At 62.9% G+C, this 27,996-nt stretch overlaps 1 protein-coding gene across 1 annotated transcript; it reads right to left on the bottom strand.

Moving 5' to 3' along the window:
- On the bottom strand, window positions 1-27,989 carry LOC128901535 (transmembrane protease serine 9-like). Its single transcript, XM_054183608.1, has 12 exons — window positions 27,842-27,989; window positions 27,467-27,607; window positions 24,125-24,247; window positions 21,000-21,162; window positions 19,671-19,918; window positions 19,170-19,306; window positions 16,575-16,720; window positions 5,433-5,500; window positions 4,041-4,203; window positions 2,570-2,823; window positions 1,701-1,837; window positions 1-162 (listed from the first exon to the last, which is right to left on the bottom strand). Exons 1-12 carry the CDS (start codon window positions 27,987-27,989, stop codon window positions 1-3), a joined length of 1,890 nt encoding a protein of 629 aa, XP_054039583.1.
- Between the last annotated feature and the right edge of the window lie 7 nt (window positions 27,990-27,996).

Raw genomic sequence — 27,996 nt, forward strand, 5'->3', positions numbered from 1 at the left:
TCAGACGTGGCTGTTCCTCCTCATGGTGTCTTGGATCCAGGAGGTGAACTCGCAGACGCGGGTGTAGACCCCCGGTTTGCCCCGTTGCCCGCAGACCTGCATGCCCCACGAGACGATGCCCTGCAGCTCGGCCCCACAGACCAGAGGACCTCCCGAGTCGCCCTGCAGCGGGGGGGAGGGGAGAGAAGAACCCCATGAGATGGGCCCAGGGTTGGGTCCCCCAACCTCAGCCCAAACTCCACCCCATGGGGACCCTTCAGGCCCCACGGTTCTCCCTCGAGCGCCACCATGTCCTGTGGGGTCAAGACATGGAGACCCCAATGGCCTATAGGGTTAAGGCATGGAGACCACCATGGCCTATGGGGTGAGGGAAAGGAGACCACCATGGCCTATGGGATGAGGGAAAGGAGACAACCATGGCCTATGGGGTCAGGGCAATGGAGACCACCACGTCCTATGGGGTGAAGGCATGGAGATCATCATGGCCTATGGGGTCAGGGCAATGGAGACCACCACGTCCTATGGGGTGAGGGCATGGAGACCACCATGCCCTATGGGGTCAGGGCATGGAGACCATCATGGCCTATGGGGTGAGGGAAAGGAGACCACCATGCCCTATGGGGTCAGGGCAATGGAGACCACCACGTCCTATGGGGTGAAGGCATGGAGATCATCATGGCCTACGGGGTCAGGGCAATGGAGACCACCACGTCCTATGGGGTGAGGGCATGGAGACCACCATGCCCTATGGGGTCAGGGCATGGAGACCATCATGGCCTATGGGGTGAGGGAAAGGAGACCACCATGCCCTGTGGGGTCAGGGCAATGGAGACCACCACGTCCTATGGGGTGAGGGCATGGAGACCACCATGGCCTATGGGGTCAGGGCAATGGAGACCACCACGTCCTATGGGGTGAGGGCATGGAGACCACCATGCCCTATGGGGTGAGGGCATGGAGACCACCATGGCCTATGGGGTCAGGGCAATGGAGACCCCCATGCCCTATAGGGTCAAGACATGGAGACCCCCATGTCCTATAGGGTTAAGGCATGGAGACCCCCTATGCCCTATGGGGTCAGGATATGGAGACCCCCATGCCCTATGGGGCCAGGGCGTGGAGACCTCTATGCCCTGTAGAGCGTTGGAGCTGAGGTCCGGGAGGTCCCCATGGCACTGAGGAGGTCCCTATAGTGGCCGTGGGGTCCATGTAGCACCCGGGGGGCGGGGCGGGGGTTGTAGAGTTCTTGGGGGTCCCAGGCTTTCCTACAACACCCGGGGGGGGTCCTATAGCACCCAGGAGGGCCCCCGATTGTCTTGGGTGTCCCTAGAGCACCGAGGAGACTGTGCCCGGCCTGGGAGTCCCTATAGCACCCAGGAAGTCTCTCTGGCCCCCAGGGGTGGGCATGGTGCTTGGTGAGGGGGGTCCCTATAGCACCCCAACGTACCCATGGAACCCCCTTCCCCCCCCATAGCACCCAAGGGTCCCTACAGCAGCCCGTGTCCCCAAGCCCGACCCACCATGGAGTCGGGTTCCTCTTACTGGTCCTCAAGGCCAAGCGGGGAGGGTGCCCTCATCCCAGTTCTCTGCTGGGGTGTCTCCTTGGGGGGGGGGGGGTGGAACCAGCCGGACCCCCCACCTTGCCAGGGTTGGGGGGGGACAAACCCCCCCCCACCCCCCCCCCTTTCCCCCAGACCTACCTGGCAGGAGTCGGTGCCCCCCGTGGTGACGCCGGCGCAGAGCATGTTCTTGGTGATGCCTTTAGGGTAGAGCTTGCCACACTCTTCGTTGGGCATGGTGTAGACCACGCCGCACTGGAGAACGTCGGGGAAGTACCCTGGGGACAGCGGGACACGGTCACCCACCTCGGCCCCCTCCCCCCGCCCCCGCCACGGGGTAGGGTCCCAGGGGAGCAGGGAAAGAGTGGGGCCCTCTCCCTCCTAGGGTGACGTGGGTGGGGACAGCCCCACCATGGAAGATGCCCTCAAGATGAGGGGGGAATGGCCACCTTGGAGGAAATTGGAGCCTCCTGTGGTCACGGCATGGACCTGGTGGAGAATGGAGGCTTCCACAGCCACCCCACGGACCACTGATGGACCCAGGCCTCTCCCCCCAAGGGGACATGTCCCCAAGATGCTGAGATGTCCCCAAGACAACTGAGATGTCCCCAAAATCCTGAGATGCCCCCAGGTTGCTGAGATGTCCCCGAGAGCCTGAGATTTCCCCAAGAGCCTGAGATGTCACAAAGACACTGAGATGTCCCCAGGACACTCCCAAGGATGCTGAGATGTCCCCAAGGACGCTGAGATGTCCCCAAGACGCTGAGAAGTCCCCAGGTTGCTGAGATGTCCCCAAGAGCCTGAGATGTCCCCAAGATGCTGAGAAGTCCCCAGGTTGCTGAGATGTCCCCAAGAGGCTGAGATGTCCCCAGGACACTGAGATATCCCCAAGATGCTGAGATGCCCCCAAGAGCCTGAGATGTCCCCAGGACACTGAGATGTCCCCAAGATGCTGAGATGTCCCCCGAGGACCACCCCGCCACGTGGCTCAAGGAGATGTTTCCACCTACCTTCAGGGCTGCTGGTGCTGCCCCAGCCCGACACGATGCACTCGGTGTTGGGTGGGGGACAACGCTTGGGGAGGGCCACCGGGTGGACGCGCTCGGTGAAGCGGGCCGGCTTCTGGAGCTTCAGGAGCATGATGTCACTGTCATGGCTGCTGGGGTTGTAGTTGGGGTGGATGAAGGCCTTGGCCGAGTTGATGCACTGCTCCGTCCCCTCCTTGGTCTTCAAGCTGTGGTCCCCCATGCGGATGGGGATGGGCCTGGGCAACGGGGTGGGGGGGGGGTGGAGAAAAGACCACGGTGAGGTTCCCTGGTGGACGTGACAGGGAAGGTCCACGTGGTGGAGAAAGGACCACGGTGAGGTTCCCTGGTGGACGCGACAGGGAAGGTCCACGGGGTGGAGAAAGGACCACGCTGAGGTTCCCCGGTGGACATTCCAGGGAAGGTCCATGGGGGTGAAGAAAGGACCATGTGGTGGAGAAAGGACCACGGTGAGGTTCCCCGGTGGACGTGCCGTGGAAGGTCCACGTGGTGGAGGGTGGGAGGAGCTCGCCAGAAGCCGGGCAAAAGTCTTCTCCTCTCATGAACGTCTCCAACCAGATGGGGAAACTGAGGCCAGGAACCCGATGTGGCCCAGCCAGAAGAGTTGGCCACCGCCACCCGAGTCCTCCTTGGACCAACCCAAGTTGGAGAAGAACCAAGTCCAACCTGAGGACCCGGATGTCCTGACCACTCTCTGGGTCCTCCCCGCACCCAACTAAAACCTAAAATTGGGATTTTTTTTTTTTTTTTTTTTTTTTTTTGCCCCAATTTTTTTTTTTTTCTGGCAGGTCCTACCCGGGCGTGGGGAGAAACTCAGACCACCCAAAAAAAATGTCCACATTTCTACCTCGAGAAGGTGGCAGGAGCTACCGTGGTGGAGGGGACGGTGGCCTCTGTGGTCCTCCCGTGGGCTTGGCATGTGAGTGCCCCTGCCCAGGCCAGTCACACCAGTGCCACAGGCTCCTCAAACTGGTTTGCCCCCTCCACCCAACCTGGCCTGTTCCAGGTCCCAGTCCACAGAGCTGGATGGTTGTGGTGGCCAACGCGGTGAGATGGTCATTCTGGGAGCCCACCTAGACGGTTGTGGTGGCCAACCCAGTTAGATGGTCATTCTGGGAGCCCACCTAGATGGTTGGTGGTGGTCAACCCAGTTAGACGGTCCTACTGGGATCCCAGTGAGATGGTTGCGGTGGCCAACCCAGTTAGACGGTCATACTGGGAGCCCACCTAGACCCTCCCCACGATGACCATTGAGGTTCTCCAGCCGCGTTGAGATGAATCCCGACCAGGTCTTCCCATGACCGGGGCCACCTCCAGCTCCTGGTGGACCTCTCCATGGCTCCTCCCAGTAGCCCGTGGCCAAAAAGCAGGGGGGGACCCCACCCCACCCCACCCCCACCCCACTGGGTGGTGGTGGTGGGGGAGTCACCCCCACCTCTTGGTGTCGCAGTGGGCGGCCGTCAGCACCCAGAACTTGTCGATGAGGACCCCACCACAGTGGATGTTCTTCTGGGGGCCCAGGAGGACCACCTGGTAGGGGTGACGCTTCTTCTGGCAGCTCCGGCCCCCCACGATCCGGTTCTCGTCCCCCACGGCAGCTGTGGGAGCGGAGACGGGGTGGGGGGGGAGTCAGCACCCACCAGTCCCTCCCAGTGTCTCCCAGTTCCCTCCCAGTTCCCTCCTACTGGGTCTTCTGGGCCCCCCAGCACCTCCCCGTGTCGCCCCCCCCCCCCGTGTCCCCCCAGCTCTCCCTCTCCCTCCCAGTGCCCCCAGTGACCTACCGCGTCTCACCCACTGCCTCCCAGTGCCTCCCAGTGCCCTCCCAGTTCTTTCCCAACACTGCCTCGTTCCCCCGCCGTGGCCCCCAGTGCCTCCCAGTGCCTCCCAGTGTCACACTGTTTCCTCCCGCTGCCTGCCAAGTTTTCCCAGTAGACTCCAGTTCCCTCCCCCTGCCCCCAGCTCCCCCCGCCCCCCCCCCCCCCGCCCAGTACACCCTCAGCACTTCCCAGTTCCCTCCCAGTACCCCTCAGTGTCTCCCCGGTGCCTCCCATTGCTTCCTCATTCCTTCCCACGTGCTCCCAGTGGCCCCCAGTTCACCTCCAGCTCCTTCCCAGTACCCTCCCAGTGCCCTCCTGCAACCTCCTCATTCCCTTCGACGCTCCAGTGCTCCCAGTGCTTCCCAGTGCCCGCCTCGTAGTCTTCCCCGGTACCTTCTCTTTCCCTCTGACCCACACCAGTGCGCTCCCACTGCCTCCCAGTGCCCCCAGTCCACCCACGGCTCCCTCCCAGTACCAGTTCCATGCCATCCCGGCGCTTCCGCTTTCCCTCCCACTCACACCAGTACGCTCCCACTGCCTCCCGCTGTCCCCAGTTCAACTCCAGTTCCTTCCCAGTAGTCCCCAGTGCCCTCCCAGTGCCTCCTGGGGCCTCCCAGTGCCCTCCCAGCACCTTCTGGTGCTCCCCAGTTCCCTTCCAGTGCCCCCCCGCCCCAGTGCCCTCCCAGCATCCCCAGTGCCCTCCAGTGCCTTCCCAGTGCCCTCCAAGCGCCTCCTAGCTGCCCCCAGCATCCTCCCAGTGCCCCCCGTGCCCTCCCAGTGCCCCCCAGTGTCCCCCAGTGCCCTCCAGGCGCCCCCTGGTGGCCCCCAGCGCCCTCCCAGTGACCCCAGCCCCCCTTCCAGTGCCCTCCCAGTGCCTGCCAGTGGCCCTTAGTGTCCTCCCAGTGCCCCCCCAGCGCCCTCCCAGTGGCCCCCAGCCCCCTTCCAATGCCCTCCCAGTGCCCCCTAGCGTCCTCCCAGTTGCCCCCCCAGTGCCCCCCCAGTGCCCTCACCAGCAGCCAGGAGCAGCAGCGGCAGGAGGCGCTCCATGGCGGCGGGAGGAAGAGGAGGGTGGCGGGTGCTGGGCCCAGCTCCTTAAATCCCCATCGGGCCCCGCCTGGGCTGGGGCCACCCCGGGAGGGAGTGGGGCCGGTCGGGGCGGTCTCACCCTCCCGCCCCACCCCGGCCCGGGGCGGCGCAGGTGTCAACCAGTGCCTCCCAGTGCTTCCCAGTGCCTCCCAGTGCCTTCCGAGGGTCTTCGCGGTGCTTTCCCAGTGCCTCCCGGGATGTCCCAGTGCCTCCCAGTGGCCTCCAGAGCTTCCCAGTGCCTCCCGGGGCATCCCAGTGCCTCCCAGTGTCTCCCAGTGGCCTCCAGAGCTCCCCAGTGCCTCCCATGGCATCGTAGTGCCTCCCGGTGCTTCCCAGTGCCTCCCAGTGTCTCCCAGTGCCTCCTGAGGCCTCCCAGTGTCTCCCAGTGCCTCCTGGGGCATCCCAGTGCCTCCCAGTGACCTCCAGTCCTTCCCAGTGCCTCCCAGTGCCTTCTGAGGGTCTTCGTGGTGCTTTCCCAGTGCCTCCTGGGATGTCCCAGTGCCTCCCAGTGGCCTCCAGACCTTCCCAGTGCCTCCCGGGCCATCCCAGTGCTTCCCAGTGCCTCCCAGTGGCCTCCAGAGCTCCCCAGTGCCTCCCATGGCATCCTAGTGCCTCCCACTGCTTCCCAGTGCCTCCCAGTGCCTCCTGGGGCGTCCTAGTGCCTCCCAGTGCCTCCCAGTGTCTCCCAGTGCCTCCTGGGGCGTCCTAGTGCCTCCCAGTGCCTCCCAGTGTCTCCCAGTGCCTCCTGAGACCTCCCAGTGCTTCCCAGTGCCTCATGGGGCATCCCAGTGCCTCCCAGTGGCCTCCAGTCCTTCCCAGTGCCTCCCAGTGCCTTCTGAGGGTCTTCGCGGTGCTTTCCCAGTGCCTCCCGGGCCATCCCAGTGCTTCCCAGTGCCTCCCAGTGGCCTCCAGACCTTCCCAGTGCCTCCTGGGGCATCCCAGTGCCTCCCAGTGCTTCCCAGTGCCTCCCGGGCCATCCCAGTGCCTCCCAGTGGCCATCCCAGTGCCTCCCAGTGGCCTCCAGGTCTTCCCAGTGTCTCCCAGTGCCTCCTGGGGCCTCCCAGTGCTTCCCAGTGCCTCACGGGCCAGCCCAGTGCCCTTCCCAGTGCCTCCCACTGGCCTCCAGAGCTCCCCAGTGCCTCCCAGGGCGTCCTAGTGCCTCCCAGTGCCTCCCAGTGGCCTCCAGACCTTCCCAGTGCCTCCCAGGCCACACCAGTGCTTCCCAGTGCCTCCCAGTGTCTCCTGAGGCCTCCCAGTGCTTCCCAGTGCCTCCTGGGGCATCCCAGTGCCTCCCAGTGCTTCCCAGTGCCTCCCAGTGCCTTCCGAGGGTCTTCACAGTGCTTTCCCAGTGCCTCCCAGGCCATCCCAGTGCCTCCCAGTGGCCTCCAGACCTTCCCAGTGCCTCCCGGGCCATCCCAGTGCCTCCCAGTGCTTCCCAGTGCCTCCCACTGGCCTCCAGAGCTCCCCAGTGCCTCCCGGAGTGTCCCAGTGCCTCCGAGTGCCTCCCAGTGCCTCCCAGTGGCCTCCAGACCTTCCCAGTGCCTCCCGGGCCACACCAGTGCTTCCCAGTGCCTCCCAGTGTCTCCTGGGGCATCCTAGTGCCTCCCGGCGTCTCCCGGCGTCTCCCAGTGTCTCCCAGTGTCTCCCAGTGCTTCCCAGTGCCTCCTGGGGCATCCCAGTGCCTGCCAGTGCTTCCCAGTGCCTCCCAGTGCCTTCCGAGGGTCTTCGCGGTGCTTTCCCAGTGCCTCCCGGGACATCCCAGTGCCTCCCAGTGGCCTCCAGACCTTCCCAGTGCCTCCCGGCGCATCCCAGTGCTTCCCAGTGCCTCCCAGTGGCCTCCAGACCTTCCCAGTGCCTCCTGGGGCATCCCAGTGCCTCCCAGTGCTTCCCAGTGCCTCCCAGGCCATCCCAATGCCTCCCAGTGGCCTCCAGATCTTCCCACTGTCTCCCAGTGCCTCCTGGGGTCTCCCAGTGCTTCCTAGTGCCTCCCGGGCCATCCCAGTGCCTCCCAGTGCCTCCCAGTGGCCTCCAGTGCTTCCCAGTGCCTCCCAGCGCTTCCCAGTGCCACCCGGTGCCTCCCATTGCATCCTTGTGCCTCCCAGTACAACCCAGTATGCCCCATTGCCTTCCAGAGCATCCCAGTAAATCCCAGTGCCTCCCAGCATTTCCCAGTGTCTCCCAGTCTACCCCAGTGCCTCCTAGAGTGTCCCAGTGCATCCGGGCACCTCCCAGTTCGTGTCCCAGCGTCCCCGGGGCAATGCCCTGCTTCCCTGGGGCCTCCCAGTATATCCCAGTACACCTCAGTGCAACCCAGTGCACCCCTTGAAGCTCCTCTAGGGCCTCCCAGTGCCCCCCAGTGCCCTTCCCAGTGCCTTCCAGTCCATCCCAATGCTTCCCAGTGCCCTCCCTGTCCTTCCCAGTCCTTCCCAGCCCATCCCAGTGCTTCCCAGTGCCCTTCCTGTCCTTCCCAGTACTTCCCAGTGCCTCCCAGTCCATCCCAATGCTTCCCAGTGCCCTCCCTGTCCTTCCCAGTGCTTCCCAGTGTCCCCCAGTGCCCTTCCCAGTGCCTTCCAGTCCATCCCAATGCTTCCCAGTGCCCTCCCTGTCCTTCCCAGTCCTTCACAGCCCATCCCAGTGCCCCCCAGTGCCCTTCCTGTCCTTCCCGGTGCTTCCCAATGCCCTTCCCAGTGCCATTCCCAGTGCCTCCCAGTCCATTCCAGTGCTTCCCGTTGCCTCCCAGTGCCCTTCCCAGTGCCTCCCAGTCCATCCCAATGCTTCCCAGTGCCCTCCCTGTCCTTCCCAGTGGCCCCCAGTGCCCTTCCTGTCCTTCCCAGTGCTTCCCAGTGCCCCCCAGTGCCCTTCCTGTCCTTCCCGGTGCTTCCCAATGCCCTTCCCAGTGCCCTTCCCAGTGCCTCCCAGTCCATCCCAGTGCCTCCCAGTGCCCTTCCCAGTGCCTCCCAGTCCATCCCAATGCTTCCCCGTGCCCTTCCTGTCCTTCCCAGTGCTTTCCAGTGCCTCCCAGTGCCCTTCCCAGTGCCTCCCAGTCCATCCCAATGCTTCCCAGTGCCCTTCCTGTCCTTCCCAGTGTTTTCCAGTGCCTCCCAGTGCCCTTCCCAGTGCCTCCCAGTCCATCCCAATGCTTCCCAGTGCCCTTCCTGTCCTTCCCAGTGCTTTCCAGTGCCTCCCAGTGCCCTTCCCAGTGCCTCCCAGTCCATCCCAGTGCCTCCCAGTGCCCTTTCTGTCCTTCCCAGTGCTTTCCAGTGCCTCCCAGTGCCCTTCCCAGTGCCTCCCAGTCCATCCCAATGCCTCCCAGTGCCCTTCCTGCCCTTCCCAGTGCTTTCCAGTGCCTCCCAGTGCCCTTCCCAGTGCCTCCCAGTCCATCCCAATGCTTCCCCGTGCCCTTCCTGTCCTTCCCAGTGCTTTCCAGTGCCTCCCAGTGCCCTTCTCAGTGCCTCCCAGTCCATCCCAGTGCTTCCCAGTGCCCTTCCTGTCCTTCCCAGTGCTTTCCAGTGCCTCCCAGTGCCCTTCCCAGTGCCTCCCAGTCCACCCCAGTGCTTCCCAGTGCCCTTCCTGTCCATCCCAGTGCCTCCCAGTGCCCTTCCTTGGGCCTCCCAGTCCATCCCAGTGCTTCCCAGTGCCTCCCAGTGCCCTTCCTTGGGCCTCCCAGTCCATCCCAGTGCTTCCCAGGGCCTCCCAGAACCCCACCGTGCCTCAGTTTCCCCCATCGCCCTCCCCCACAATCCCGTAATCACAGGGCGGGGCCCGGCCACACCCAGGGTGGGCGGGGGCGGGGGGGGGGGGGGGTGTGGGGGGGGCACCCATGACATGGGGGGGGGGGCTGAGAAAAGGGGACCCCAAAATAAGGGCGGGGTTAAGGGGACCCTAAAAAAGGGGGGGGGGGACCCTAAAGGAGGGGGGAATTAAGGGGACCCCCAAGGGGGGGGGGACAAAGGGGCCCCCAAAGTTGGGGGGGGGGGGGGGCAACGCTGGTGACACCGACACCCCCCTCCCCGGTGTCCCCGGGGTTGTCACCTCCCGGTGCCAGTCAACAGGAAGGTCCTGGGGGCCACCAGGGTGGGTCCCCCCCCCCCGCCGATGTCCCCACCCTCCCTCTGTCCCTCCGCCCCCGCGGGGTGGCCTCGGTGACACCTCGGTGTCCCCAAATCCCCTGGCGGGGACCTCGGTGGCCCCTGCTTGCCACCGAGGCCACCCGCCGTCACGTGGCACCTCCTGCTTTCACGGCTTTCCGGGGACGGGTGGCCACGTCCTCGTGTCCCACCCCCCTGTCCCCAACCTCAGCGGCGTCGTCATCGTCACCTCCTTTGTCACCTCCTTTCTTGAGCCCCCGCCAGGAACCGGGGTGGCCGGTTTGGGCACCCGGAGGTGGCACCGGGACAACGGGTTGGCTTTGGGGACCCTGGGAAGGGGGTTGGGGACAAGGGACGGGGGATGGGGACGGGTCTGGCGGGGAGCTCAGAGGGATGTCACCCATGGGGACGGGCGTCTGTCCCCAACTCCAAGGTCAGATGCCACCAGCGGGGACAGACACCCACCACAGGTGCAGATGCCACCCATGGGGACGGGTGTCTGTCCCCAAATCCAAGGTCAGATGCCACCAACGGGGACAGCCACCCACCACAGGTGAAGATGCCACCCATGGATGTTGGCACGTGTCCCCAACGCCAAGGTCAGATGCCACCAACGGGGACAGACACCCACCACAGGTGCAGATGCCACCCATGGGGACGGGTGTCTGTCCCCAAATCCAAGGTCAGATGCCACCAACGGGGACAGCCACCCACCACAGGTGAAGATGCCACCCATGGATGTTGGCACGTGTCCCCAACGCCAAGGTCAGATGCCACCAACGGGGACAGACACCCACCACAGGTGCAGATGCCACCCATGGGGACGGGTGTCTGTCCCCAACTCCAAGGTCAGATGCCACCAACGGGGACAGCCACCCACCACAGGTGAAGATGCCACCCATGGATGTTGGCACGTGTCCCCAACGCCAAGGTCAGATGCCACCAACGGGGACAGACACCCACCACAGGTGCAGATGCCACCCATGGGGACGGGTGTCTGTCCCCAAATCCAAGGTCAGATGCCACCAACGGGGACAGACACCCACCACAGGTGAAGATGCCACCCATGGATGTTGGCACGTGTCCCCAACTCCAAGGTCAGATGCCACCAGTGGGGACAGACACCCACCACAGGTGCAGATGCCACCCATGGGGACACGGTCTGTCCCCAACTCCAAGGTCAGATGCCACCAACGGGGACAGCCACCCACCACAGGTGAAGATGCCACCCATGGGGACGGGCGTCTGTCTCCAACTCCAAGGTCAGATGCCACCAACGGGGACAGACACCCACCACAGGTGCAGATGCCACCCATGGATGTTGGCATGTGTCCCCAACTCCAAGGTCAGATGCCACCAGTGGGGACAGACACCCACCACAGGTGAAGATGTCACCATGGATGTTGGCACGTGTCCCCAAATCCAAGGTCAGATGCCACCAACGGGGACAGACACCCACCACAGGTGAAGATGCCACCCATGGGGACACGGTCTGTCCCCAACTCCAAGGTCAGATGCCACCAACAGGGACAGACACCCACCACAGGTGCAGATGTCCCCAACTCCAAGGTCAGATGCCACCAACGGGGACAGACACCCACCACAGGTGAAGATGCCACCCATGGATGTTGGCACGTGTCCCCAACGCCAAGGTCAGATGCCACCAACAGGGACAGACACCCACCACAGGTGCCGATGTCCCCAACTCCAAGCTCCGATGCCACCCATGGTGGCGGGCACCCATCCCCGGCACAGAGCGTGGTGGCACTGATGGTGACGGCCACCTGCGGCCCTCCTTGTCACCACTTGGCCAACGGTGTCCCCAAGGTGTCCCCAGGGTGTCCCCCTGCCTCCCCCCGGGGTCTCCTGCGAAGTTCTCATGAACGTGTCCCCCAAAGGGACGTGTCCCCCGAAGGGACGTGTCCTCCAAGGAGCTGCTGTCCCTCGAGGACTCCATGACCTTGGGGACATCTGGGGACAGTCCCCAGAACAGTCACCTCAAAGGGCTGTTCCCTTCCCGAGCTCCCCCCAGGCCTAATTAAAGGCTTAATTAGTCCTAACGAGGTTCTCCCAGCCCCGGGTGCCCAAGGACCTTCCACGAGGTCCTCGTGTCCCCATGTCCCCAGAGACACCCCCCAACCCCCACCCCCCCCCCTTCCCTGGGTGACCTTGGCTTTCAACGAGCCTCCTAATTAGCGCTGTTGTCCTTAATTCATTAATTAATTGCCTAATGAATTAGGGCGGGGTCCTAACGAAGCTGCCTCGAGAGTCGGGGAGAAGAAAGCTGCCGGCTCCGGGAGGTGAGCAGGGATTGGGCTGAGGATTAATTAGTCTCATTAATTAGTCTCATTAGTTAGTCTCATTAGTTAGTCTCATTAATTAGCCGTATTAATTAGCCGTATTAATTAGTCCAATTAATTAGTTCCTTTCCCCAGCACAAGGGGGCAGGAGGAAGGACGGGTGTCAGGGCGCAAGCGGAGAGGGGGGTTCTCGTTAGCGCTAACGAGGGAAATTCCTCGGGGTCGCTAATTAAATGGTTGTGTCCCTCCCCCTCCCCACTCCCCCCCCCCCCCGAAATCCTAAAGCCCCCCCCCAGTCACCCCCAATTCCCACTGCCCCCCCCAGTGCCCCCAGTGCCCCCAGTTCCCCCCCCAGTGCTCCCAGTCATCCCCAGTTCCCAATGGCCCCCCCTCCCCAGTGCTCCCAGCACCCCCCAAATTCCCAATGCCCCCCCCAGTGCTCCCAGTGCCCCCAGTTCCCCCCCCAGTGCTCCCAGTCACCCCCAGTTCCCATCGCCCCCCCTCTCCCCAGTGCTCCCAGTCGCGCCCAGTTCCCAATGGCCCCCCCTCCCCAGTGCTCCCAGTCGCCCCCAGTTCCCAATGGCCCCCCCTCCCCAGTGCTCCCAGTCCCCTCCTAATTCCCACTGCTTCCCCCAGTGCTCCCAGTGCCCCCAATTCCCAGTGCCCCCAGTTCCCACTGCCCCCCCAGTGCTCCCAGTGCCCCCAGTTCCCCCCCCAGTGCTCCCAGTCATCCCCAGTTCCCATCGCCCCCCCCAGTACTCCCAGTGCCCCCAGTTCCCCCCCCACTGCTCCCAGTTCCCATTGCCCCCCCTCCCCAGTGCTCCCAGTCCCCCCCCAATTCCCACTGCGCCCCCCAGTGCTCCCAGTGCCCCCAATTTCCAGTGCCCCCAGTTCCAGTTCCCACTGCCCCTGCCCAGTTCTCCCAGTGCCCCCAGTTCCCCCCCCCAGTGCTCCCAGTCATCCCCAGTTCCCATCACCCCCCCGCCCAGTGCTCCCAGTGCCTCCAGTTCCCAATGGCCCCCCCTCCCCAGTGCTCCCAGTGCCCCCAATTCCAAGTGCCCCCAGTTCCCACTGCCCCCCCCAGTGCTCCCAGTACCCCCAGTTCCCCCCCCAGTTCTCCCAGTGCCCCCAGTTCCCAATGGCCCCCCCTCCCCAGTGCTCCCAGTCCCCCCCTAATTCCCACTGCCCCCCCAGTGCTCCCAGTGCCCCCAATTCCCAGTGCCCCCAGTTCCCACTGCCCCCCCAGTGCTCCCAGTGCCCCCAGTTCCCCCCCCAGTTCTCCCAGTGCCCCCAGTTCCCAATGGCCCTCCTCCCAGTGCTCCCAGTCCCCCCTCTAATTCCCACTGCGCCCCCCAGTGCTCCCAGTGCCACCAGTTCCCATCGCCCCCCCTCCCCAGTGCTCCCAGTGGCCCCAGTCATCCCCAGTTCCCATCGCCCCCCCCTCCCCAGTGCCCCCAGTTCCCCCCCAGTGCTCCCAGTCACCCCCCAGTTCCCAATGGCCCCCCCTCCCAGTGCTCCCAGTCACCCCCAATTCCCGTCGTCCCCCCCCAGTGCTCCCAGTCCCCCCCCTAATTCCCACTGCTCCCCCCAGTGCTCCCAGTGCCCCCAGTTCCCCCCCCCAGTGCTCCCAGTCACCCCCAATTCCCATCGGCCCCCCTCCCCAGGTCTCCCAGTCCCCCCCTAATTCCCAATTCCTCCCCCCCAGTGCTCCCAGTTCCCCCCCCCAGTGCTCCCAGTCATCCCCAGTTCCCATCACCACCCCCTCCCCAGTGCCCCCAGTTCCCAATGGCCCCCCTCCCAGTGCTCCCAGTGCCCGCAATTCCCAGTGCCCCCAGTTCCCATTGCCCCCCCCACTGCTCCCAGTTCCCATTGCCCCCACTCCCCAGTGCTCCCAGTCCCCCCCCAATTCCCACTGCGCCCCCCAGTGCTCCCAGTGCTCCCAGTGCCCCCAATTTCCAGTGCCCCCAGTTCCAGTTCCCACTGCCCCCCCCAGTGCTCCCAGTGCCGCCAGTTCCCCCCCCCAGTGCTCCCAGTCATCCCCAGTTCCCATCGCCCCCCCCCCGCCAGTGCTCCCAGTGGCCCCCAGTTCCCAATGGCCCCCCCTCCCCAGTGCTCCCAGCACCCCCCTAATTCCCAATGCCCCCCACAGTGCTCCCAGTACCCCCAGTTCCCCCCCCCAGTGCTCCCAGTCACCCCCAATTCCCAGTCCCCCCCTAATTCCCAATTCCCACCCCCCCCAGTGCTCCCAGTGCCCCCAGTGCCCCCAGTTCCCCCCCCCAGTGCTCCCAGTCACCCCCAGTTCCCATCGCCCCCCCCTCCCCAGTGCTCCCAGTGCTCCCAGTTCCCCCCCCCAGTGCTCCCAGTCACCCCCAGTTCCCATCGCCCCCCCCTCCCCAGTGCTCCCAGTCACCCCCAGTTCCCATCGCCCCCCCCTCCCCAGTGCTCCCAGTGCCCCCAGTTCCCCCCCCCAGTGCTCCCAGTCACCCCCAGTTCCCATCGCCCCCCCCTCCCCAGTGCTCCCAGTCATCCCCAGTTCCCAATGGCCCCCCCTCCCCAGTGCTCCCAGTGCTCCCAGTTCCCCCCGCAGTGCTCCCAGTCCCCCCCTAATTCCCACTGCGCCCCCCAGTGCTCCCAGTGCCCCCAATTCCAAGTGCCCCCAGTTCCCACTGCCGCCCCCCAGTGCTTCCAGTGTCCCCAGTTCCCCCCACTAGTGCTCCCAGTGCCCCCAGTTCCCAATGGCCCCCCTCCCAGTGCTCCCAGTCCCCCCCCAATTCCCACTACGCCCCCCAGTGCTCCCAGTGCCCCCAATTTCCAGTGCCCCCAGTTCCAGTTCCCACTGCCCCCCCCAGTGCTCCCAGTGCCCCCACTTCCCCCCCCCAGTGCTCCCAGTCATCCCCAGTTCCCATCGCCCCCCCCCAGTGCTCCCGGTGCCTCCAGTTCCCAATGGCCCCCCCTCCCCAGTGCTCCCAGTCCCCCCCTAATTCCCACTGCTTCCCCCAGTGCTCCCAGTGCCCCTAATTCCCATCGCCCCCCCCCTCCCAGTGCTCCCAGTGTCCCCAGTTCCCCCCCCAGTGCTCCCAGTCATACCCAGTTCCCATCGCCCCCCCCTTCCCAGTGCTCCCAGTGCCTCTAGTTCCCAATGGCCCCCCCTCCCCAGTGCTCCCAGTGCTCCCAGTTCCCCCCGCAGTGCTCCCAGTCACCCCCAGTTCCCAATGGCCCCCCCTCCCCAGTGCTCCCAGTGCCACCAGTTCCCATCGCCCCCCCCCCCCCCCAGTGCTCCCAGTCATCCCCAGTTCCCAATGGCCCCCCCTCCCCAGTGCTCGCAGTCCCCCCCTAATTCCCACTGCTTCCCCCAGTGCTCCCAGTGCCCCCAATTCCCAGTGCCCCCAGTTCCCAATGGCCCTCCTCCCAGTGCTCCCAGTCCCCCCCTAATTCCCACTGCGCCCCCCAGTGCTCCCAGTGCCCCCAATTCCCAGTGCCCCCAGTTCCCACTGCCCCCCCCAGTGCTCCCAGTGCCCCCAGTTCCCAATGGCCCCCCCTTCCCAGTGCTCCCAGCCCCCCCCAAATTCCCAATGCCCCCCCCAGTGCTCCCAGTGCCCCCAGTTCCCCCCCCAGTGCTCCCAGTCACCCCCAGTTCCCATCGCCCCCCCCTCTCCCCAGTGCTCCCAGTCGCGCCCAGTTCCCAATGGCCCCCCCTCCCCAGTGCTCCCAGTCGCCCCCAGTTCCCAATGGCCCCCCCTCCCCAGTGCTCCCAGTCCCCTCCTAATTCCCACTGCTTCCCCCAGTGCTCCCAGTGCCCCCAATTCCCAGTGCCCCCAGTTCCCAATGGCCCCCCCTCCCCAGTGCTCCCAGTGCCCCCAATTCCCAGTGCCCCCAGTTCCCACTGCCCCCCCAGTGCTCCCAGTGCCCCCAGTTCCCCCCCCAGTTCTCCCAGTGCCCCCAGTTCCCAATGGCCCTCCTCCCAGTGCTCCCAGTCCCCCCTCTAATTCCCACTGCGCCCCCCAGTGCTCCCAGTGCCACCAGTTCCCATCGCCCCCCCTCCCCAGTGCTCCCAGTGGCCCCAGTCATCCCCAGTTCCCATCGCCCCCCCCTCCCCAGTGCCCCCAGTTCCCCCCCAGTGCTCCCAGTCACCCCCCAGTTCCCAATGGCCCCCCCTCCCAGTGCTCCCAGTCACCCCCAATTCCCGTCGTCCCCCCCAGTGCTCCCAGTCCCCCCCCTAATTCCCACTGCTCCCCCCAGTGCTCCCAGTGCCCCCAGTTCCCCCCCCCAGTGCTCCCAGTCACCCCCAATTCCCATCGGCCCCCCTCCCCAGGTCTCCCAGTCCCCTCCTAATTCCCAATTCCTCCCCCCCAGTGCTCCCAGTTCCCCCCCCCAGTGCTCCCAGTCACCCCCAGTTCCCACCCCCCCATCCAATCTCTCCGCTTTCGCTCTTTTTTTTTTCTTTTTTTTTTTTTTTTTTCCCCTTTATTTTTCCACCCAAATGTTGTGTGTGTGTCCCCCGCCCCCCCACCCCCCCCCCCCCGCCCCCCGCCTTCCCCAGGGCATTCCGGGGAAAAATGGCCATCTCCTGCCCACCCCACCCCAATGGGGTTGGTGGGGGGGGGGAGGGGGGAAATTTGGGGGAGTGGGGGGGGGGGGTGTGAGGGTGGGGGGGGGGGGTGGGGGAGGGGCTCAAGGCCTCCCGATGGTTTTGCGGATCCAGGAGGTGGCCCGGCAGACGTTGGAGTAGACGCCGGGTTGCCCCCGGCGCCCGCAGACGGCCATGCCCCAGGAGACCACGCCTTGCAGCACCCCGTTGCACACCAGCGGACCCCCGGAGTCACCCTGTGGGGAGAAGGGACAGCGGTAGGGACTCACCTTGGGTGGGGGGGCGGGGGGGAGACACGCGGAGACCTCCCGTGGGGCCGGCGACGTGCTGTGACCCGGCCCCGGTTCCGTAGATCGAGTAGAAGGTCTTTGGTGGGAACCCAAACTACGTATGGGCCCATCCAGGACTCAGCCCCGGTTCCGTGGGTTCAGCAGAAGGTCTTGATGGACCCGTCCGTGACCCATCCTCAGCCCCACGGCTCAAGTAGAAGGTCTTTGGTGGGAACCCAAACCTTGTATGGACCCATCCGTGACCCAGCCCCAGCTCCGTGGGTCCAGCAGAAGGTCGGTGGTGGGAACCCAAATCTTGTACGGACCCATCTATGATGCAGCCCCAGCTCCGTGGGTCCAGCAGAAGGTCTTGGTGAGAACCCAGTCCTCTTATGGGTCTGTCAATGTGCCGTGACCCAGCCCCAGCTCCATGGGTCCAGCAGAACGTCAGTGGTAGGAACCCATACCTTGTACGGACCCATCCGTGACCCAGCCCCAGCTCCGTGGGTCCAGCAGAACGTCAGTGGTAGGAACCCATACCTTGTACGGACCCATCCATGACCCAGCCCCAGCTCCGTGGGTCCAGCAGAAGGTCGGTGGTGGAAACCCAAACCTTGTACGGACCCATCCATGACCCAGACCCAGCTCCATGGGTCCAGCAGAAGGTCGGTGGTGGGAAACCAAACCTTGTACGGATCCATCCATGACCCAGCCCCAGCTCTGTGGGTCCAGCAGAACGTCAGTGGTAGGAACCCAAACCTTGTACGGACCCACCCATGACCCAGCCCCAGCTCTGTGGGTCCAGCAGAAGGTCGGTGGTGGGAACCCAAACCTTGCGTGGGCCCTTCCACGCGTAACACCTCGTTACAGCGCATGAACCCTTCCCTGATGTTACGGGTTGGAGGTAACGGTGGAGGAACCCAAACCTCGCACGGGTTTGGCCGCATGCCAGGACCCAGCCCCACGGCTGAAGCATGAGGTAGTTGTGGAGAACCTTGACCTGGCATGAACTCGTCCACGTGTGGCCCTTCCCAGATTTTATGGCTTGGGTTGGAGATAACACCTTGGGTTGGAGATAACACCTTGAGTTGGAGATAATGGAGGAACCCAAACCTTACGTGGACTTGTCCACGTGCCAGAGCCCCTCCCCAGCTCCGCGGCTGAAGCATGAGGTAGTTGTGGAGAACCTCAACCTTGCATGGACCCATCCACGTGCCGTGGCCCTTCCCTGATGTTCGGGGTTGGAGATAACAGTGGAGGAACCCAAACCTCGCATGGGTTTGTCCACGTGCCAGAGCCCATCCCCAGCTCCGCGGCTGAAATATGAGGTAGTTGTGGAGAACCTCGACCTTGCATGGACCCATCCACGTGCTGTGGCCCTTCCCTGGTTTTATGGCTTGGGTTGGAGATAATGGAGGAACCCAAACCTCGCATGGGTTTGTCCGCATGCCAGAGCCCCTCCCCAGCTCCGCGGCTGAAGCATGAGGTAGTTGTGGAGAACCTCAACCTTGCATGGACCCATCCATGTGCCATGGCCCTTCCCTGGTGTTCGGGGTTGGAGATAACAGTGGAGGAACCCAAACATTGCATGGGTTTGTCCACGTGCCAGAGCCCCTCCCCAGCTCCGCGGCTGAAGCATGAGGTAGTTGTGGAGAACCTCGACCTTGCATGGACCCATCCACGTGCTGTGGCCCTTCCCTGGTTTTATGGCTTGGGTTGGAGATAATGGAGGAACCCAAACCTTGCATGGACTTGTCCACGTGCCTGAGCACATCCCCAGCTCCGCGGCTGAATCATGAGGTAGTTGTGAAGAACCCACACCTTCCATGGACCCATCCACGTGCTGTGGCCCTTCCCTGGTGTTCGGGGTTGGAGATAACGGTGGAAGAACCCAGACCTTGCATGGACCTGTCCATGCGCCGGGACCCACCACCGGCTCCACGGCTGAAGCATGAGGTAGTTTTGGAGAACCAAAACCTTGCATGGACCTGTCCACACGTCGGGACCCACCACCGGCTCCGCAGCTGAAGCATGAGGTAGTTTTGGAGAACCAAAACCTTGCATGGACCTGTCCACGCGCCGGGACCCACCACCGGCTCCACGGCTGAAGCATGAGGTAGTTTTGGAGAACCAAAACCTTGCATGGATCTGTCCACGCGCCGGGACCCACCACCGGCTCCACGGCTGAAGCATGAGGTAGCTGTGGAGAACCCACACCCTTCCATGGACCCACCCACACGTGGTGGCCCTTCCCTGGTTTAAACGGCTTGGGGTGAAGCAACCCAAGACTTCCACGGCTCCAATCCCACCGTGCGTTTGAACTCCAAGCCACACCAAGGCCCTCGGCAGCGAGCTGGGAGGTGGCTGAAGGGATGGCACACCCCACCCCACCCCACCCCACCCCACCAGCCCTTACCTGGCAGGAATCGATGCCCCCCTGGGGGACGCCGGCGCAGAACATGTTGGGGGTGAGGGCATTCCCGTAGGCCCTGGTGCACTTGTCCCTCCCGAAGGCCTGGATGGCGGCACACTGGAGATTTTTGGGCAGCTTTGCTGGAGAACAAGGCGGGGGTGGGAGAGAAAAGGGGGTGAGAAGGGGCAGCCCCCTCCCGCTGAGGCCTGAGGAGACCTCGTTACACTTCTGGTCGGGTTCTACGGGCGACGGAGAGTGGAGACGCCTCCATCCGAGACGGGTAGGTCAACATCAAGGAAATCCAACCCCAAAGGGAAAACCCGACTCGAAGTCCTTCTCCGTGGGGAGCTGCTCGCTGGGCAGAGTTCGGGTGACATCAAGGAAGCCCTGGTCCCTTTTTCCCAGCTGAGAAGGTCACCAGGTCTCCTTGGTGACCCTTTCCCCTGCCCGCTCGCCTCCCTCCATCCCACCTCTTCCACCGAGGTGTCCATCGCGAGCCCGTACCTCCAGGGGATTTGGTGGTGCCCCAACCGGAGACGCTGCACCTCATCCCGTCCATGGGACACTTCGTGGCCAATCTGATCTTCTTGATGTTGGTGCTGAACTGAACGGGCTTGTTCAACCTCAGGAGCATGAAGTCGTTGTCGTTCTTGCGGGGGTTGTAGGCCGGATGGACCTGGATCTTTGAGATGGACCTCACTTGCCCCGTCCCGTCTCGTAACGTGTCCGTCCCGATTAATACCTTGAGTTCTCTGGATTTGGGGGTGGAGGGAGGGAAAGAAGGACAAGAAATCAGTGTTGGTGCCTCCAGAGGAGACACGGAAAGCCCTGGCCTCAAGGGTTTTCCATCAAGGAGATGACCAAAACCTGTCCATTGAAGCTTCTCCACAGGGTAGAGTTAATGTGACATGGCCGTGGGACCACCTTATCCCATTTCCCAGGAAAACACGCTCATGCCTTGAGGATTCACGAGCCAGATCTCCTCCGAGAGCTCTTTGAAGGCTCGGGTACCCTGGGGACATCTCCCATCTCCATGGGACACTGTTACGTCTCTTGACTTCAACCCCTTGACTTCATCTTCCTCCAGGAGAAACATCTCAGCACCGTTGCCCTGAGCCCAACTTCTTGTGAACTTTTCTCCTGCTTTTTCTTGTTTTCCATCATTTCCCTTCCAAAAGGTCCACCTTCCTCTCACAGGACCTTGAGGAGAAGCTGGAGAAACTTGGCTGGGGGGGGGGAACCTGCTCCACTTAGTGTCCTCCCCTGGAAAAAGGGGGCGACTGGACCCCAAAGTGGGGTGGGGTTGGCTCTCTTAGGGGTTCGTAGCTGGGGGTTGTCACCCTGCAAAGGACACAGCAACTCCTCCGGTCTCCACGTGAAGGATGGTGGGGCCTTCGTTGTCCTCTAGGGGTACCACCATCTGGACACCACCATCTGGAGGTGCCCATGGCTGGAACATCAACATCTAGAGCTACTGGCTGTGGGCCACCAGACTCGGGAGGTAACATCTGGGGTACAAACAGATGGACATACCAACATCAGGAGGTGCCCGTCTCTGGAGCTACCAATCTCCGGAGGTACCAGATGCCCAGATCTGGAGGTGTTCATGTCTGGAGGCAACGAACTCGGGAGATGCCCACAGCTGGGGCATCTCTCTGGGGATCCCACCATTTGGAGGCCTCACCCTCTGGAGATCCCAACACCTGGGCCCACCTGGAGGTGTCCAACACCTAGAGGACCCACCTCTCACCCTTGGTTGTTAAGGGCGTCCGGGGAAAGGAGACGACGGCTCATAGGAAGCCACGGGGCACACGACCACGGACCTGGGCTTACCTGATTGGTTGCCGGCAGTGGGCGGCTGTCAGCACCCATTGGGCGTCTACCAAGCTTCCCCCACACAGGATTTGACCCCTCTTGGTGAGGGCGACTTGGAAAGGGCGTTGGGTGATGGAGCAGGGTCTCCCGCCGATGATACGGGACTCGTCCTCCTCCGGCACTGTAAGACAAGAGCCCCAAAGGTCACGTGACCGCAGCCAGCCCCCCAGTTTTCCAAAGAACACCCCCCCCCCCCGGTTTGGGTTGAAACACAGGTGAAACGTGGCCAAAAAGAGTCTTAAAAGAAGGTGAAACGAAAGAGAAAAGGGGAAAATACCTGTCGTCGGCTTAAACTGCCCATCAGAACACTCAAAATCATCTTAAAAAACTAAAAATAACGTTGAGTTTTTTTTTTTTAATTTAACGAGCCACCTATCCACTTACTGGGCTTTTTTGGTTTGTTGGTTTTTTTTGGTTTGTTTTTTTTTTTTTTGTAAGAAAACGAGGCGATTTGGAGGGGACAAGTCGAAATCCAACCGTTTGTAGCCGAGATTGAAGCAGCCCTTGAAGGTCTGTGTCCTCCTGGCGCCGTTTGATGGAGCTTGGCACTCCATGACCAGATGGAGGACCGAGGTGGGAGGTCCCACAAGGAGACAACCCCCCCCACCACCCCCCCGCCCCGGCCCCCGGGACCGGTCCGTCATTGCCAGGGTTGTCCCAATGAGCTGTCCTGGAAGTCATCGCGCATCAGGAAGTCACCGAAGGCCACTTATCTCCGCCGGTTTCACCACGTGCCTCTGGGAGGGGCATCCGTTCCACCTCTAAGATTCCTCCCAGCCCAAGATTGGACTCCAAAAAGGAGATGACGCACCCCTAAAAGAGCTGAGCTCTTCATCCTCGCTCCGTGAGGAAGCCTGTAGGACCAGCTCGAAATGCCTCCTACCTCCTGGATGCCTCACGTACCCAGGACTCCTCGTTAGGACCAGGCTAGGAGCCGGTTGCATCAACACAAGTAGGAGAAGTCCTGACGCAAGGAGAAATGATGAGAGGAGTTCACTCAGGAACGCGAGTCCTTCTGTCGCTTCGGAGCTGAGATGTCTTGGTCCCACCAGGGTGGTTGAGAAGAAAGAGCGAGAGCCATCAAACTTGGTTTGAGGGAGTGTCTTTGTCTAGCCATATCGTAGAAAGAGGGTCCCACCACTTGAAGCCCCCACCTCTGACATGGATCTCCCAATCTTCCATAGCTCTGGAGGCATCTCCCTTGGCTTTAGGTGGCCGCAGAAACGTCTCCCTTGGCTTTAGGTGGCTGCAGATGGGTGTCCGCTGGAGTTGGCCAACTTTGATGGGCCTCGGAGAGAGGGAGGGACCATTCTGAGAGGGGATCCCACCCCATCCGACATCCGACGTCTACAAGACGAGGTGCCCTTGGCAGGATATTGACGATGAACGAGGTTTGCAGGGTGACCGTCGTGAGGCCGTGACCATCTTGAGGCCGTGACCGCGCACAGCTCCGCTTGGGTGGCCGCGCAACGGGAGGCCAAAGGCTTGCGATGTGCTCCTGGTGTCCCTCCCGGCCTCCACCTACAGCTGCATGCAGCTGTAGGAACCTCAGGGGGCACCTCTGCCAAGGCCGCTGGAGAAGTTCCCTGATGCTGAGCTTTATCCGAGTGGGAGGAGACAAGATTTTTTTTTTTTTTTTTTTAAAAAAAAGAGGCCAATCAGCACCAAAAAAAGGTGGGGTTTTTTTTCAAGAAAAAGGCCTCCCTCTCACCCCGAAACCCTGCGGTAGGACTTTCAAACGGGAGAGATCAAGTCCTTCTGCTCTGAGGTCTTCTCATGGGTGTTGGGGCCGAGTCCTCCACCCCGCGATTTGGGGCAACCCAGACGGTTTGGGCTACTTTGGGGAGAAGTCGCGCCTCCAAGTATTGACCACCTTGGCGAAGAGCTCTACGGATGGCGGCGCGGGCTCCGGTCCATGACACCTGGCTCCAATTGCCTTCCACCAAAGGTTGGGACATTGGAATTTACCAGTGGGACTGGTTTGTGCTGGTGGGGATTACAGCCTCTGATGGGTGGCAATGGGAGACGCCCGAGTTTCAAGCCACCTGGAATTCGCCACTATCCGGTCCTGGCAGAGGTGCCAAAGTCGGAGGGTGGGAACCATCCCGTAAATGCTCATCGGAGAAGCATCCCTGGTCAACCCAAGGACCGACCTTGACCCTTTAGAGACCAACCAGCGGGTATAGATTCCCCCTAGCTCCTTGAAGGCATCTCAGCGGCTTCCCTGAGCTCCCAGGGTGGAGGGGTATCCATCAGCCAAGGTCAATCGGTAGAGATAGATGGAGGCGCTGCGAGATGGTGGATCCTGCCCTGTGGTAGAATCCGTCCCCCTGGATTTCCAGAGGCGACTGGCAACCAAGAGAGCTCCAACCCAGATGACGGTGTCTCCATCCCAACTGATAAACCTGCCCCCCAAGAAAACAGTTCTTGGACAGCCATGGGGCAAATTATCCAGCCATTGGGTCTGGATATGACCTGGTTCCTTCTCCGCAGGACCTGGGGATTTCGGATTCAGCTCCAGAGACACAGGTTTGGGTTAAGAGGCACCGACATGGGGATCAGATCCGAGGTCTTTGCATCCAACAGTCAGAAATCACGGGAATCCTCTTTCCACCCTAACTGAGACTCATCCTTTGGGGTTCTCCTTCAGCAGAGCATCATTTTGGAGGCCAGAAGAAAGGAAGAGGATGTTCCTGTTGGGATGAAGTCTCTCCTTTCTTTCCCTCACCCCTTTTTGTCTCCTTCTTTTTGTGGCTGTGACAGAAATCCCTGTAGGAACTTCCAGAGAAGGGAAAGAAGTTATCCCAGGGGTCCCAGCCCCTCCAATGGGATGTGGGAACGTCCCTCTCCCTCTCTTTCTCCACACCGAGGGGGTTGCTTTACCTCAGCTCAAAACCAAAACAGGTTTCGAAACCGTAGGGCCTTGCCCAAACCTTCCCGTCGGCAAGATTCCCACGAGCCGAGGGAAGGCATCTCCCCATCCCATCCCATCCCATCCCATCAGACACATTTCCCCTACAAGGTGCCCGTGAAACACCCGTGGTGTCTCCATCCCCCTCTCCGTGGCCACCGGTTTGACTTACGCTCATCGCCTTCGTTGCCCGTTGCCTGAGCTCGCGTCGTCAGCGGGGCGGCCAGCAGCAGTCCGGCTGCAAGGATGAAGATGGGGATGAAGCCGAAGGCCCTGTGCCCGTCACAAGCCATTCCTGGGGCAGAGAAACCAAACTGGATCAGCGCCGGGGGCCACAGGAGAACGGCCGGTGCCACCCAGGGGCTCCAGGGGAAGGTCCTCATTGGTGTCCTTCTGCCTCCCGCGTGGGACGGAGGTGATGTCACCGAGATGCTGGCGGTGTTTTGGTGCACCTTCACCTGTATGGACCTCTGGGGGAGGGAGGTCTTGGACCCTCTTCTCCACCATGTGTGGGTTGAGTTCAGCTGGCCGGTGGCATCAAACCCACCTGCGCGAGCTCAGGAAGGACCACCTCCCTCCCCAACCCCATGCAACCGGGAGATCCGAAGTAAACCGGGATCCGGAGGGTGTTCCCACCCAACCCATCCAAAACAGAGCCACCACGTGAGCTGAGCGCGCGGGGCTGGCCGGATCCGACCCGTGGGAAAGAGCCACCAAGAGACAGGGAACCCCCGGACGCCTGGTTCCCACCCCACCCCACAGCCTCCGTCCCTCGGAGGGATCTCCATGGTCCTGGCCACGGGGGTGGGATGGACTCACCTGCTGGAGGAGAAGGACGGGGCCGGCTCGGCGCGTCGGGAAGTCGAGAGCCGGTGGCTTGGGCATATTTATACCCGGGATGAAAAGTAGGCCGTGTCTCCGGCGGGGTGAGTCAAGAGCGGTTGGGCGAGCAGTCCGCGGCGGCAGCGGGACGAGCGTGACCCCGTGGGTGTCTCCCCGGTCCCAGGGGAGGGGGGGGGGGGGGGGGAAGGGCGGGGAGGTTGGGGTTGGTGGGGGGGGGGGGGTGGTGGTGTGTGATTACCGCTTTGAAGTCCCAGAGGAAACGCCGTCGGGCTCCCGGGCGAAAGGGGAAACGCCCACTCCTCCCATCGGCAAAAGAGCCGCCCCGGACACGGGGGTGAGGAGTCCCCAAAAAACATCTCGTCCGGGTGGACCGGGTGGTTCACCCCTCGCCGCGTCCCGGAGGGGGGGGGGGGGGCCCAAAGCAGGAGGGGTGGGGTGGGGTGGGGGGGGTGTGTCCCTTCCCCTCACCCCACCCCAGGGCAGGATGGGGTTGTCGGGGTGTCCGCCCGGCCCCCGGGGGTTGTGAAATGTGATGGTGCTGCCTTCCTGCCCCTCCTGCCGGCTGGCTGGCCGGCCGGCCAGCTGGCCGTAAGTCCGCCCGGCAGGCTGCCCACCAATCCATCCGTCCATCCATCCGTCCATCCATCCGTCCACCCGTCCGTCCATCCACCCATCTACCCGTCCATCCATCCATCCATCCATCCACCCATCTACCCGTCCATCCATCTACCCATCCATCTATCCACCCACCTGTCCATCCATCCACCCATCCATCCGTCCGTCCGTCCGTCCATCCATCCGTCCGTCTGCCGATCCAGCTGTCTGTCCGTCCATCTGTCTGCTGATCCAGCCGTCTATCCATCCGTCCATCCCTCCGTCCGTCCGCCCACCTATCTGCCCATCCCTCCATCCGTCCCTCCGTCCATCCCTCCCTCCCTCCATCCCTCCATCCATCCGTCCGTCCGTATGGCCGTCTCTCCAGTGAGCTGGATCGCTTTTTGTCCGTCTGGCCTCCTATCGACCCATCCGTCCACCTATTGATCCATCCTTCCTTCCATCCATCCATCCATCCATCCATCCGTCCGTCCGTCCGTCCGTCCGTCTGTCCGTCCGTCCTCCTGTCCACCTCTCCACCCATCCGTCCATCTCTCCGTCCCTCCATCCGTCCCTCCATCGACCCACCCCTCTGTCCGTCCGTCCCCTCCTCCATCCGCCCTCCCCGCATCGCACCGACACACTGGAAGCTGGGTAGACATCACGGGACACACACGCGTGCACACACGCTCCCCCCCCATGCACACACGTGTGCAAGGACCAGGGAGGAGCAGGGGGGGGGGGTTGGCTCCCAGCCCAGGATGCCACCTCCAAGGAGGGACCCTCGCGGCTCCAGGGCTGGGGACACGGCCCCTGGGGGACCACCACGGGACTGGAGGTCCCCAAGGACCTTTCCCCTTTGGCACCCGGCGCCGGTTGCACGTCCCCAATGAGTAACGCCGCGGATGTGGGTGAGCGATGGGCGAGGCCACGTCCCGCTGCCGACCCAGCTGAGCCCTGCGAGTTTGCTTCTGGTGAGTCAAGGGGACACCGGGGATGGGGGTGCCACTTGTCCTTCCACCAGCTGGACACTGTCCCCAAACCCCGGAGGTGTGCCGCCTCCCCTTCCTTGCTCCCCCAACCCCAACGTCACCGGAGGCATTTGGAGGGTCTTCAAGGTGGGAGGTGACCACCCCACACCCAGAGAGGGTGACCCAGGTGCAATCGGTGTCACCCACCATCCCCAGGGCCACCTGGGGAATCTCTGCCTGGGGATGGTGGCAGCAGCCGGGGACCCTGGCATCTCCCGGCCCTTCTCAGGGTGTGTTTTGGGTGCGTGTCAGGGCGTGAGCCAGGCGCCGCGTGGACGGGGTGGGTGGCCTGAAATTCCTGCTGAGCTCAGCAGTTGTCACCGGCCGCTCTGGCATCTCTTTCCAGGAGGTTCAAGGTGCCTTCACTGATGGTTCTCCTCCCCTGGGAGAACCGGGCTTGAGCTCCGGCATGTCCTGCAGCGAGAAGGTCCCAAAAGGATTTTAGACACCGATGGGTCCTCTAAAGCCACCCCAGCCTGGCCACCCTCGACGCTGGTGGGACCAGAGCTGCAACGTGGGTGCAGGAGCTCCAGGGCTGGTGTGAAGGAACCTCTGTGCCTCTTCAACGGCCCCTTTGGCAGGGCCAGGAGAGGAGCCGAGGCTGGGAGCAGCTCAAGGCAATTAACAACCTGATGAGCAATTAAGGGCGGGGAAGCCCAGGAGCCGAATCCTGACGAAAGGAAAGGACCGGTTGGGATGAATCACGGTTTGGAGATGCTGATCTCGCTCTCTGCTGGTGGCAAGAGGAAGCCCGGGGCTGGGTTTGGTCCTAAAGCTAGAGGTGAAGCTGGAGCTCCTGGAAGAGCAACTGTCCCAGCAGACCCATGGAGATCTGGTGTGTGGAGATCCTCAGCGAAGAGGTTGTGGCTTTGGGGAGCTCATCTCTGGAGGCCTGGCCCATGGAGATCTCACCTACCAGGATGGCATCCCCGTGGAGATTCCGTTCCATGGAGTTCTGGTCCATGGAGACCTAATCCACCATGGTGATCTCCCCTGGAGATCCGGCACACAAAGATCCCATCCACCAGGATCCTGTCCACAGAGACCCCAGCCCATGGAGGCCTGGTCCAGTAAGATCCCATCCATGGAGATCTGGTCCATAGAAATCCCGTCCATGGAGGCCTGATCTGGGTTGATCTCGGCTACGAGGATGCTGTCAGTGGAGATCTTGTCCATGGAGTGGTCAGCTGCAGAGATCACCTGGGGCTATCCCATCTGTGGGGATCCCTTCTACAGGGCTCCTGGACCATGGTCATCCCTGTGCGGAGATCTCATCCGCTGGGATCCTGTCCATGGAGATGCCACCCATGAAGGGCGAGGACATGGTGATCCCGGACCATGGAGGCCGATTCTGCAAGGCTTCAAACCATGAGGATCCCATCCTTGAGGATCCTGTCTAGGAGGATCCCCCCTACAGATACCATCAGCCGTGGAGATCTGGTCTGCAGAGATCCCACCCATGGGGATCCCGTCCGTGGGGATCCGCTCTGTAGACATCCTCGGCCACGAAGGTTCCACGGGGATCCCATCCATGGGGATCCCGGCCGTGGGGATCTGCTCCATAGACATCCTCGGC

This window comes from Rissa tridactyla, chromosome 26, assembly GCF_028500815.1.
Source record: "Rissa tridactyla isolate bRisTri1 chromosome 26, bRisTri1.patW.cur.20221130, whole genome shotgun sequence".
In the NCBI taxonomy this organism is placed as follows: Eukaryota; Metazoa; Chordata; class Aves; order Charadriiformes; family Laridae; genus Rissa; species Rissa tridactyla.